At 43.5% G+C, this 13,699-nt stretch overlaps 1 protein-coding gene across 1 annotated transcript in view; it reads left to right on the top strand.

The window, feature by feature from the left end:
* WWP2 (WW domain containing E3 ubiquitin protein ligase 2) overlaps positions 1-13,699 on the top strand; it is a 134,976-nt gene that overhangs the window by 40,955 nt on the left and 80,322 nt on the right. The window contains exon 5 of the mRNA XM_004431787.3: positions 12,325-12,462. Coding sequence (XP_004431844.1) covers positions 12,325-12,462 — 138 coding nt within the window. The remainder of the gene's footprint in view (positions 1-12,324; positions 12,463-13,699) is intronic.

Here is a 13,699-nt window from a genome sequence, read left to right as displayed (position 1 = left end):
GTGAGAAAGCTGCTCAAGATTATGACCAAAAATGGCAGGGAGGAGGTGCTCGAGCAGCGCTGTCCAACAGAAATATAATGTGAGCCACATAGTAATTTAAAATTTCCTAGTGGCCATGTTAAAAAAAGGAAAAACAAAAACAGGTGAAATTAATTTTAATGTATTTTATGTAGCCCAATATATTGAAAATGTCATCATTTTCATATGTAACCAAAGTAAAGAAGGCTCTTAATGAGAGATTTTTACGTTCTTTTTTTGTATCATGTCTTTGAAATCCAGCATGTCGTATACACTCACAGCACATCTCCATCTGGACCGTCCATGTTTCTGGTGCTCAGTGGCCATATGTGGCTTGTGGCCCCACAAGTGCAGGTCTCTCAGAGGTTAAGTTAGTCAAGGCAGACTTGGGAAACTTCTAACTCGGGTTGTTAGTGTAGGACTGTACTGTTTGTACAGTTCTAGAAACTTCTTCCATTCCTCTTAAGCCTGTCCCGCAGAGGCGTCCTGCCATCTCCTAGAGGACGCGTGCTGTTTCTAATCAGCCGCATAGCATTCAGCTTCTGAACTAACAGCTGTTAAAGGCATGAAATGGTGGCCTTGCACAGAGCGCAGAATGGTGATAGGAAAATGAGACTGTTGCCTGGATATGAGCTGTTTCTTTCCCCTTGCCAAGAAAAACCCTGAAACATTTCATGTGATGTTTGGGCCTCTGCTTTGCGCCAGTTATGTGAGAGAGGCTTCCGCCCGATTGTCCATTCCAGGCTCCCAGGTTCTCCCAGAGGAGACGCTGCGGCTGCTGGAATAGTATTAAGATCAAACCTCATTTATCTCGTTTAACTGTTTTATTTTCCCTTTTCCTTCTGTCTTCCAGGATTCTAGGAGTATTTTTCTTAGAGTAAGAGACTTATTCTTGTAGGAGAGTGGTATGTCGGGAGGGAAAGCGATCCTAGACCAGAGTAAGAATGCCACGGTCACACGAGTGGTGTGGTTAGCACCACTGTAGGTAGAGGGCAGGGACTTTCACCTTAGTGTCAGACCCAACCTGGGGGAGGCTGTTATTATGTAGAGGACCACAAGGCTCACGTTTCTCAGAATGTGATGTTTGTATCTTCCCTCCCTCAATTAATTAATTAATGTTTATTTACACGTATATTACACGAATTCATTCTCTTGGAGGGGGAGACATGGCAGTAAAGGGTGAATTCACCTTGAACATGACCCTTCTGCCATCCTAAAACCCTCCTCCATGAATAGATTGCTTTTGTGTATATTTTTAAAGATTCATAGAATGGATTAAGTGAAAAATCAAAGGGCACACCTTTTAGGTCTAGAATGAAGTCAATTTTGCACATGTAGTTTATATATGTGTATTTGTGCTAGTGTTTGCAGGTCCGACGACTTCATACAGGGTTGACGGTGGTGAGTTATGTCATGGGGAAGGGATTTGGAATGTGTATGTTTATGGGGTAGGTGTCATATTTTGGCTTTCTGTATTTGAATTTTTTATAATAAGCATGTTTCTGTAATTTTTTAAGTTATTTATTGCGAAGACAATAGTATATAGCATAAACAGGAAAAAAATTTTAAACTTTTAATTATGGAAAGTTTCAAACATAAATAAAAGTAGAGAGAATAGTATAATGAACCATCCTGTACCCATTACCCATTTTAACAATGATCAGCACATGTCCAGTTGTCTTTCATCTCTGGCCCCCAGTTTTTGGGGGAGTATTTGAAAGCAAATCTTAGACATCATGTCATTCGTTTGTAAACACCTCTGTACACATGTCTAACTGATGTGGAAATTAAGAAGAAAATGTATCCACTATACAGATAATGGAAATTAAAAGAATAAAACCTTTATTTCATAATCTTACTCTTCAAACACAACTTATTATTTTTCTCTAGTTCATTTATTTCTTTGCTTCTTTGCATATTTATTTTTACAGGGATTTAATAATAGCATGCATTCTATAACTTCATGTTCTTTTTTTTAACTTAACGTTTTAGTATGAATAATTTTGCATGTTCTTATACACTCTTCATAATCATTAATCCAAATCTTGATTGTGGCATAATATTTCACTCATCTGAAATTGTAATTTTTAAAAAGCCATTTTTTAAAAAGGGGAATTTTTTTATTGTAAAATGATTACCACAATAAGTTAACATTCATCCTCTCAAATAGATCCAAAAAGAAAACAGAAAACAATGTTTTTATCCTTGTGATGGGAACTTTTAGGATTTACTGTCTTAGCAACTTGCAAATAGACCATACAGCAGTGTTAACTGTAGTCACCGTGCTGTACATTAAATCCCCAGTCCTTATTATCTGAGAGTTTGTATCTTTTGACTACCTTCATCCAATTCCTCCACTCTGCTGATTTTTTTGAAAGCAAAATCTTAACCATAAAAGTCCTCCTATGGCTGGGCTCCTATATTTTGCTATTCAAAGACCATTGAAAAGGAGGTTTGTTCATTCAAAGTGGGCCTCTACCGTGTTTATAAACATGGCTTTGATCCTGTGCTACAGGGAGAGGTGGTGTAGGGCTGGGGTTCCCTGAGGGCACCGAGAATGGATGCGCTGTTAAGTGGGCCCGTCTAGGAACGGGGGACAGGACGAAGGATGAGGACTTTGCCTCCTGGTGGGGAAGAGGAGCTCTATTGACGAGGCAGCAGTAACTGATGTGAACTCACAGTTTATTCTAAAGACTTAACTTTCCTGGATATGTATTTATTTCCCCAAAATGGCTTAAAAATTTTTAAAATGTACTACAGCTTGACAAACAGTAAGATTTACCAAGACGGCTGAGACCTTTTCTATCTTGTGTTAAAGGGACCCTTGGTTGGTTCAAGAGAGACTCTTTGCCTATGATGTACCTTATTAGATGGATGACTGTGACGAGTAACCAATTCTGAAGTGTATATGCATGTGCGCTTTTTTTCTGTGAGTAAAGAAAAGCCTGTGTAGCTGCATGGGATTTAGCTGCAGAATACTGGGACCGTGAATTAAGAAAAGTAAGGATGATAGGGTTGACGAATCTGTCGTGTACCGAAATGAGGTTGGGTGTGCCTGATCACCCCTCCCTCTTCCCTGTGGTAGGAGGGCAGCTGTCCCTCTTACTCCTCTCCGTGCTTCGAGCCCACCCTTTCTTGCCTTCTCAGGAATCCTTCCTGATTTTTCTCCTGCCTCTCCGACTGTTCTTCTCTGTCTCCCTTGCAAGGTCATCTGCATCTGTCTGACTTTTAACTGTGAGTTTCCTGCCATTCCATCCTCTTCTGTGATCGCATTCCAGTCCATACCTCTTCTTTATGCATAACCACCATGTGCACATGACCCACAGGTTTAAATCTCCGGCCTAGGCCTCTCCTCTGAGCTCCATACCACATATCTGACTACCGTCTTGCTTCTCCTTGTGCATAGATCAGAAGCACCTCAAAATCAACGTGCCCAAATCTGAACTCATCACCTCTTCCCCCAACTTGGTCCTCTTCCAGTGTTGCATATCTCAATGTATAGGTGCTCCATTTGCCTGGGTAAGTAAGTTAGAAACCCAGGAGTTGTCTTTGATACCAACACTAGTCTTGCCCACTCCTGTTGCTAATTTATTTTCAGGTTCTCTTGGTTTTTACCTTTACGAGTCTGTCTACGTCTTTCATCTCCACCTTGATTCCCCTGGTCCTTTCCTGTGGCCTCCTGTCTGCTCTGCCTGTATCTACCCTTACTTCCCTCCAGTCTGTTTTCCATACTGCAGACAGAATGATTTTTGAACTTGTAAAGCTGATCTTGTCACACCTTGATTAAAAACCCTTCAGTACCATATGGCTGCTCTTAGGGTAGAGAAAAACTCTGCAACATGGCGGGCTCACAAGGCATCGTCTGCAGTGTCTGGCCACCACCTACTCTTGTGCCATCTCCTGCTCCATTTGGATCACGTCTCATTTCAGCCCTGTTGTTCAGTTTCCTGAATACATGCTAATTGTGCCACAGGGCCTTTGCACATGGTATTTCCTTTGCCTGGAATGGTCTTCCTCCCTACTCTACCCTACCTCCCAACCTGCTAGCTGTCTGCCTGAAACGTCAGATCACAGTTTAGTTGTCAGTTCCTCAGGAAACTTTTCCTGGTAGCCTCACCAAGCCAAATGTCCAGCGCTCGTGGGACCATAGATCTCTTACATGAAATCTGTTTCAAGTTGCAACTTTACATTTCTTTGTGAGATTATTTAGGTGCTTCTATTTCTCCCACTCACTCGTGAGGTTCCTAAAAGCAGAGACTATGTCTATTTTCATTCTTCAATGTAATTCAGCTTCTAGCACAGTTTCAGGCAGATAGTGGGTACCAAGAAAATACTTCTTGAATGGATGAACGAGAAAGAAAGAAAAGGAAAAGTTTATCAACTGCCTTCGTAAAATGAAGCTATTTTCATTTTTAGAGGAGTTAATGGAACTTCCAGTAGACCAGAACTTTAATTTAGAGATGATTAAGGGTGGACCCCCAGCAGCAGCAACCACAGAAGAGGCTTCAAGGCCAAGGTAGACTCTTCCTTATACCCTGTTTTCCGGGAAGACCCTGCCAAGGTGTGAGTGATGGGGGCCGAGGGGAGATGGGATAAAGCAGAGTCAACACTGGTACCCCAAAAGGATTCCAGTGTTTACAACCTGATGCTAGCTTGGTAGAAAAGACTTTCTCTTGTTAGACTCTGCCTAAGGTTGGAAGCCAAAGAGACATCGTAACGGTAAATCCTGGAAGCCTCTGGCTTCCTTTACTGCAAAGGGAACGTGAAAGAGTGTTCTCTTTAAGCCTGGGGTAGACTCCAGCCTGTGTGTGTCTGAGTTATGGGGAGCCAGGGAGTGCAACAGAGACTGTTTACTCTCTGCCCTTCTGGAATTTCCTCTGGTTCCGTTCCTCTGTGCACCAGTGTTTCACAGCTGTGTGTAGAATGAACACTGATCTGTTAATGAATGCCCTGCTTATTTTCACTTTCTTTTGATGTGCCTATGGGATTGAGGGCAGAGGGAGCCAGGAAGAAGGTCTGTTTGTTCCACCGAGCGGTTCTGTTAAGGCCAAATCAGTCACATCTTCATTGGGCTTCCGAGACTCTTGACCTAAGAATACTTGGTCTCCCTCATAAGTATCCTACTTTTGTGTCCTGTTTTATTTTTCTCAAATTTCCAGGTAAATCCTTACATTTGTATTTTGAGTTGGGAAGCAAAAGAAAACAAAAGATTTTTCCTTTTAAAAGATGAAAGTGTGCACATGCACATACATCTTTGTGGTGTGGGAGCAGGGAGGGACAGTGATGATAGAAGATGCTAAAATAGAAAGTTCCTTTGTATACTACAATGAAACTGTCCAAGGAGGACTTCTGGGTTTCACAATTGAATTGCATTGCAGTGGCCGAGTTTGGCAGTTCTGGTTTTCGTAGTTTCTTCTTTTGTTGGAATATGGAAGGCAATTTCCATGCACTATTTATCTATACTGATTAGTACCATGAGCAAAAAGCATATTCAAAAGTCCAAGTCAAGAAAGGGAAAAAGTAACTCTTAGAAAAATATTACTCATCCTTGTTGCACATAACAACTCTTCTTCCCAATAGGAAATTATTAACTGAAGCCACTTGCAAATCTGAAGCTTTGAAGTAAGGAAAAACAAGAGGAGGAGTTATTCCCTAAGCAGCTTGATTGTGTATTTTCTGCCTTTTTGTATTTCAAACTGTACGCATAATGTTGAATTCTTGCAAGTTTTTGAGTTAGTTTACAGTCACTGTTTGTGCCTTAGGTATGTTGGCTTGAGAAAAAACTACTATAGAAAATATCAAGCATACAAAAAAGTATAAAGAATAGTCCATGAATCCCTATGTGCCTGTCACCCAGCTCCACAGCCATCTACGAATGGCCATTTCTGTTTCATCTAACTTCCCAGCCGACCCTCCACTGGGTTATTTTTACATAAATCTCAGTCATATTTTATCTACAGCTATTTCCGCGTATATCTCTAAAAGATAAGGATTCTTAAAAACCATAACACCAATTTCTTTTTTTTTAAATTTTTTAATTTATTTTTTATTTTTTATTTTTTGTGAGGAAGATCAGCCCTGAGCTAACATCCATGCCAATCCTCCTCTTTTTGCTGAGGAAGACTGGCCCTGGGCTAACATCTATTGCCAATCCTCCTCCTTTTTTCTTTTTCCCTTTTTTCTCCCCGAAGCCCCAGTAGATAGTTGTATGTCATAGTTGGACATCCTTCTAGTTGCTGTATGTGGGACGCCGCCTCAGCATGGCCTGACAAGCGGTACGTTGGTGCACGCCCGGGATCCAAACCCGGGCCGCCAGTAGCGGAGCGCATGCACCTAACTGCTAAGCCACGGGGCCGGCCCTACAACACCAATTTCATACTTAAAAAACTAAATGGTAATTATTTAATATCATCAAATATCCAGTCAGGTTTTATATTTCCCTGGTTGTCTTATAAAATTTTTTTTTCTACCATTGGTTTGTTTGAATCAGGATCCAAACAAGATTGACATGTCTTCTAAGTCTCTTTTAACTGATAGGTTCTCCTTCCTCTTTTTACCCCTTACAATTTGTTGTTGAAGAAACTGGACGTTTTATCCTGTAGTTTCCCACATTGTGGGTTTTGCTGTTTTGTCCCTGAAGAGTGGTTTAACGTGTTCCTCTGTCTCTCTGTGTTTGCTGTAAACTCATAGGTAGATCTGATCTGGGTTCTTTCTTTTTACTTTTTGATGAGGTAGCATGTGCTTCCATCAGGAGGCACGTAATGTCTGCTCGTCTCTCTTGGTGTGCCAGCTTTGGAGGGGTTCTCCTGGCGCGGTCCTTGAGATTTTCCAAGTTCTTTGCCTGTGGATTCTAATATCCAGCCCTCCCGCTGTCTGTAGACCTCCATAAAGTAGCGTTACAAGGGCTGGGTAACCAGTGGGTGCTTAGAACAGAACAGAAGGGCACAGTCCCATAACCGAAGAAGTGCCTTTGCTGTTTGCCGAAGTTAGCACGAGCTCAGGACTGTGGCTTTCTCAGAGGAGCTAAAGTCTCTTGCTAGCGAAATATTTTCATTATATATGTTCCATTTGGTTGCAGTTGAGTCTGACTTCCTCCATCCATGCTCCAAGATGGCGTTTTTTGTAGCCCCTGCCTATGATTTGCCCAGAGCTTTGATTCCAAGAAACTGGTGGCCCTGTGGGGCCTGGCTGGTGTGCTCGGTGGGGAGTCATGGGTCTTTCCTAACACATGCTGGGGGGAGGCCAAGATAAAGTCTCCCTTAGGCACTGTGTTCCCAGAAGACCCTGCCGTCACCGTCGCCCAAGCCACCACGTGCTCCCGCCCGGAATATTGCAGTGACCTCCTGTCTGGTCTTGTCTGCTTCAGCCCCTGCTCCTCCTGTGGCCAGAGTGATTGCGCTACAACAGGGGTTGTGTCTCTTCCTTGCTCAAAACCCTCTAATGGCTCCCGATCTCACGGAGAGTAAACGCCAGAGATCTTGTAAGAGCTCCAAGTCCCTTGCAGCCTCCGGTTACCTGCTGCCCTCGTCTCCTTCTCCTCTCTTCCGTCATCCACTCCAGTCACATCGGCCTCCCTGCCGTTCCTCAGACATGCCAGGCATGCTCCCACCTGGGGCCTCTGTGCTTCCTTTTCTCTCTGCCTAGAATATTCTTCCTCCAGATACCTACATGGCTCCCCTGCGCAATCCTACTTTCAGTCTTTGCTCGATTTTCACATTCCCAGTGAGACTTTCCCACCACCCCAGGACCTCCTCCCACCTCTGGCACTCTCCATCCCCTTTCCTCATTTCATTTTTTCCCCCTGCAGTTGCCACCTTCCAACAGATTATGCAATTTACTTAAAAAAAATTGTTCATTGTCTGTTTCCCCCAGCTAGAATATAAACACCCGGAAGCACAGAGTTTTGTGTTTTGTTCCTGTTGCATCTCAGTGACTAGACTAGTGAGTGCTCACTACACGTGTGAATTGCATGACCACAGACAGAGCAGGGCCAGATGAGGCTGAGAGTCGCTGGTGAGCTTCCCGTGGTGAACCTGCCTAGTTATGGAAATCAACTTACTATACCCATTTTTCATCAGTTTCTTGAGTTTTGAGCAGTGCCTCAAAGGCAGTAGGAAGCCATGCTGGAAGAGAAAGGCCCTTTGTAGAGCTGTCAGTGTGCCTGTAGTGAACACCGAGGGCCCCAGAGGCGAGGGGGCTAACGCTGCTGTTTATAGCTGAGATTCCAGTATAGGTTTTCCAGCCACACTTACTCCTTTCAGCCTCCCCTGTATGCTCAAGTCTGTCACTCAGTTAGCTAATGGTTTCTTTAGTCCCGTTATGCATTGTAGGGCTCCCCTGGCTCAGGTATTTTTTAAAGAGAATAATGGGGTGTTCTGTTCTCAGAGGTTTAATTTTTTAATAGCCTCGCCAATTTAAAAAAACCTTTTCCAGCTTTTTATCATTTTCAAAATTTTCAAACATACAAAAGAATTGAAAGGGTAACACAATGAACACTTAAATGCCCTCCACCTAGATTCAACACTTGGTAACATTTCTCTGCATTTGTTTTATCTATATGTGTGAGCCTGTGGGTGTGTGCATTTTTTTTGCTGAACCATTTTGAGGTAAATTGCAGGTATCATAACTCCTAAAAACTTCAGCCTATCCTCCTATAAAACCATTTGAGAATAAATGCAGATATCCTCATAATCTTCTCTCGCATCTCCCAAGAATGAGAACATTCTTGTATGAAACCATAGTACTGTTAAAGAGCCTAAGAAAATCAACAATAATTTCAGACATCATCTAATATCCAGTCTGGATGCAAATTTCTCCAGTTGTCCCAAGAATATTTTTTTCAAACGAAGATTTAGTCAAAATTCACGTGTGGGATCCCCCTGGCTTAGCGGTTAAGTGCGTGTGCTGTGCTGCTGGCGGCCCGGGTTTGGATCCCGGGTGCGCACCGACGCACCACTTCACTGGCCATGCTGAGGCCACGTCCCACATACAGCAACTAGAAGGAGGTGCAGCTATGACATACAACTATCTACTGGGGCTTTGGGGGGAAAAAAAAAAAAAAAATTCACGCATGGGGGCCGGCCCGTTGGCATAGTGGTTGGGTTTGCCTGCTCCTCTTTGGTGGCCCAGGGTTTGTGGGTTCAGATCCCAGGCATGGACCTACACACCACTCATCAAGCCATGCTGTGGCGTCCCACATAGAAAATAGAGGAAGATTGGCAGCAGATGTTAGCTCAGGGCCAATCTTCCTCACCAAAAAAAAAAAAAAAAAATTTACGCATGGCATTTAGTGATTATGTTTCTTTAAATCTAGAATAGTCTCCTTCCTGCCTGCTTTTTAAAAAACAAGAAATGTCTTTAATGATATTGACTTTTTGAAGAGTCTGAGACCATTACCATATAGATGTCACATATTCTGGATTTGTCTGATTGTTTCATCATGGTATTATTGAATTTGTTTCTCTATCCCTTATTTCATGTACACTGGGAAGGACATTTAGAGGCTTGATTGGATTCAGTTTGAATGCTTTTAGTGAGAAGACTTTAAAAGTGATGTTGTATACTTCATACTATATCACATCAGGAACCATTTGGGTGTCATGCTCTTAGCAATGCTCAGTTTGATTACTTTGTTATATTATGACGGCGATGGCCAGAGGGCTTTCTGACTCTCTTTCTTGTTAGTAAATAGAACAGTGGAGGGTTATGTTCTCAAAAGTTTCATTTAAAATAAAAAGACCTTCCACCTTGATGGCTCTTTTTGAAGGTAAGTGTATCTTAGGGTTGCAAAGTAACTTCTGAGCCTACAAGTATATAATCATTCTGCTGGACACAATTAGTGGGCAAACTAGACAGCAGGGCTAAGTTGGAGCCTTGAGATGAGACTATGGAGAGAAAAATTCAGGTTATGCCTCTGGCTTCTGTTGGAGGACCATGGCAGTGTGACTGTCAGGAGGTTGAAATTAGCAGTGAGAGGCCTTGGGTTCTACCTTCCTGTTGAACATCATCATCTCTTCATGAAGGAGGGAAAAACCTGCCCACACTCCACTTGTAAAATGACGGCCTTTGAGATATCAAGAAAGGAATCAAGGAGCCCTTCTAGAATGCTGATCCTGGCACATTTCCAACGGTGCTGTACTGAATCCAAAAGACTGAGCACCTTTAGGAAGGTCCTAGAAACAAGACAAGAAGATCATTCGTCCTTGTGATGTGTATGTGGCTTCTCTTGGAAGATTTTGTGGAGTTTCTTGCCGCAACCTGAAAAGGGCTCGGAAAGGTCAAGAGAAGAGGGACTATACGCTGAACAAGTTAGATCAAGAGAAATCGGGACTCTTCAGTCTAAAAACAGGAACGTCAACAGGGAGATAATGAAAATGACAGCCTCTTAGGAGCTCACTAGGTGCCATTTAATTCTGGAAAGTGTGCTCTTATTGCTGCTGTTTGCAGGTGGGGGACCAATGCTCAGGTTAAGTAATTTGCATCATGCTGCACAGATACTGGGTAGCAGAACTGAGATTTGAACCCAGTCTGTCTGACTGGTACCCACCTCTGTGCTGTACTGCCTGCTAGGGACTTACACACTGGATCTCAGCCTGACAGAGTAGGGAGATACTCCTTGACTTTTTTTTTAAACAGTAATAAACATTTGTTATCTCATAGTTTCAGTGGGTCAGGATTTGGGAGCTGCTTAGCTGGGCAGTCGGCCTGGGATTTCTCATGAGGTTGCAATTGCTCAGCTGGCTGGGCTGCAGTCATCTGAAGGCTAGCCTGGGGCTGGAGGATCCACTTCCAAGGTGGCTCATTTGCACGGCTGGCAAGTGGTGCTGGTGGTCAAAAGGCCTCTGTTCTTTTTGCCACCCCTGGCCTTTTGAAGGAACTAGTTTTCAGATTACAAGTATTATTTTATAGAAATATTTAGAACTCTCCCAGCCCCTCAGTGAAACTGACTCAAAATAGCAACAGACTCAGAAGAATTTGGAGAGATCCGTTACAGGGAAGAGAGATTAAGGGAAGGTTTAAGAAAATTCGAAAACCTGAAGGGTAACTGATTTCTACCTTATTATAATAGATTCCCAATTGATTCAGACTTTCTTTTGCTAAAATTTTAAAGGACTATTTCTGTTTTTTTGAGAGATTTGGGACAGGCTTTTTTGGTGTGGGGTAGGGATTGTCTCTAGGAAGTGTTCATAGAGATATTTATACATACCCTGCCTTGTTCTAGAAAACCAGTGAGATAGCTTATATTTAATACAGTAGCAATTAAGAGATAAAATGACGTGGCGGTTTGGCAGGGGTGGAGAGGGAGGTTGGAGTATGTGGCACGTTCCTGGTCTGGCTTTGTAAGATGTGGGGAGGCCTGGAAGGACTGCATACCCTTTGGAAATCCTCATAAAAGCTGGTTTTCTCTTGGTAATTATCAAATGGCCCTGAACTGGAGGTTGTAGCTCTTGACCAGTAGCTGAGCTTCTCAGTATGGCCCAGCTTGGTGGTGGGGTTGGGGGTGTGTGTGCAGTACATACCAGCCTGCCTCTGGTTTGTGCTTCTGCCTCTCGTCAGTGTGTTCTGTTTTTCCGCTGTGGTTTCCCAACTCTTCTGTTTGCCCACAGGGCTGACTTTGCTTAATATTCTGGGGGCAGGGTAACTCTGAGCTTCCTTCTCACCTCAGTCGTAGAGCCAGGTGTTGACTGGTCTCTCCTTACGGGACAACCCAGGGCCATGTGACTGTGGGGCTGACTTGCCCATGTTGAACTTGTATTGCTTTAATATTTTTTCCTTGTTTCAAAGTGAAAAATTTTCAGGATTGAAAATGAAAAAAAACAGAACAAAACACTTTTTAACACAAATAAGAAAAGAATAACCCCCTGCATTCCCTTATCTAGAGATGCCCCCTGGTGACATGTCCTTAGGGTCTCCTGACCTGTTCTTTTTGCCGCCATTCTTTGTATGGGGAGGGTGCATGCTGCTTGTAACTACTTTCTTCCTCTGTATGCCATCAATATCTCTACTCCATTCTTACAGTCCTCAAGTATAAGCAAACATAGGTAATGTAGAAATTATATAGCTAACCTAGTGACATAAATGTTTAGAAGAGAAAGAGTACAGCCTTTCCCACCAGCCTAATACAACAATGACGACAATTAGATGTTCCTTCCCATTCTTTTTTCCTTGCCACGAGACAAATTTGAAGATGCAGAAAAGTGCTGCCAAGAACGCCACAGTAGTTGACATGGGAGCTTGTAACTTAGAGAATCTTAACTCGGGGTGCGTTTGCTTTAGTCCATCTGTGTTGCCTTTTGTATTCAACAGTGGAGAACACGCAGCTGACCCTGAACCTGCAGACGGAGAACAAAGGCGGTGTTGTCTCCGGCGGTGAGCTGACAATTTTCCTGGACGGGCCGACTGTTGATCTGGGAAGCGTGCCTAATGGCAGTGCCGTGACAGACGGTGAGTGCCGCCCTGCTCCCCAGGGCTGTGCCGGGACGGGGCGGGGCAGGGGTAGGAGGAGGTGCCCAGAGCTTGGCTCTCTACCAGGAATCTGGGTTTGGGTACCGCTCGGCCAGCCCTGGCCGATGGCTAGCTATCACTCTTCTTAGCATCCTGGATCAAAACCATGACAAGATTTTTTGAGGACTGCTTTCTGATAATGGACCAAAATAAATGTCAAGTCTTTGTAAGTGTGTTGTTGTTTGGTTTGAGAACAGAGAAAAACATCTTTTCATCCCATGTAGACTTTAGAAAATAAAGCATCTTTATTAAATGTCACTTGGGCCCATTTTTCTTCTTCCCGATACAGTTAAGCTTCCTGGGGAGGTTGAGGGTGGCTTTTATGAGATGGTATTAGTTGGGAAAGAAAACTGTATGTCTTAGAGATTCACACTTGCAAAATACAGACAGAAGCAGGGAAATTGGAGAGTGTCTCCCGCCCTGTGCTGAATGTGGGCATTTTGTTTCTTTTGATCTAGTCTGAAATTAGTCACCTTTGAATCTCGCAGGAAATTATTTCATGAAGTCTGAGGTCTGAAATGGGTTGGGTTTCTCCATAATTTTTCTCGTTAAATGTGATGTAACTCGGGTGCTCTCCAGGCCCCAAGCAGGCTTTCTGTAGCTTCGAGGGGGTGAAATTTGCATTCTAACTCCAGGGCAGTTGGGTAGAATCCCAGTGATTGGATGGGCCTCGATTGCTGAGAACCCTCCCTCAGCTGGGCTCAGTGGCACTTGGGTACTTGGGTACATGGAGGAAAACATGCCTCACTCCCTCATTCAGCACATACATCCATAACTGAGCACCTGGAATGTAGCAGATCTTGGACCAGGTGCCGGCCAGATGGCAGTGGGCAAAATTCATATGGTCTCTACTCCCTGGAGCTTGTAATCCACTTGGCAGGGGCAGAGGATGTTAAATGTCAAACGAGTAAATGCACAAATTATTATATAACTGTAATTGTGGCAAGAGCTATGAAGGAAAACTACTGGGTGGTATGAGATTCCTGTACTTTAGAGGGATCTCTTCTAAATTAAGGGGTTGGGAAGGTTTCTCTGAGGAAGGTGAGACCTGCCAGAGTATGAGGAGTTTAGACAGGCCAAGGTGGGGGTGTTGGGGTAAAGAGATGGCTGAGTAAGAGGTAGAAGGGTTGCCTGTGCATAGGCTCTGAGGTGGGAGTGAGCTTGGCCTGCCGTGGGA

This window comes from Ceratotherium simum, chromosome 30, assembly GCF_057802395.1.
Source record: "Ceratotherium simum simum isolate JZ-2026a chromosome 30, ASM5780239v1, whole genome shotgun sequence".
Classification (NCBI taxonomy): domain Eukaryota; kingdom Metazoa; phylum Chordata; class Mammalia; order Perissodactyla; family Rhinocerotidae; genus Ceratotherium; species Ceratotherium simum.
Note: the sequence above shows the minus strand (reverse complement) of the source record. Positions and strands in the feature narration are given on the sequence as shown.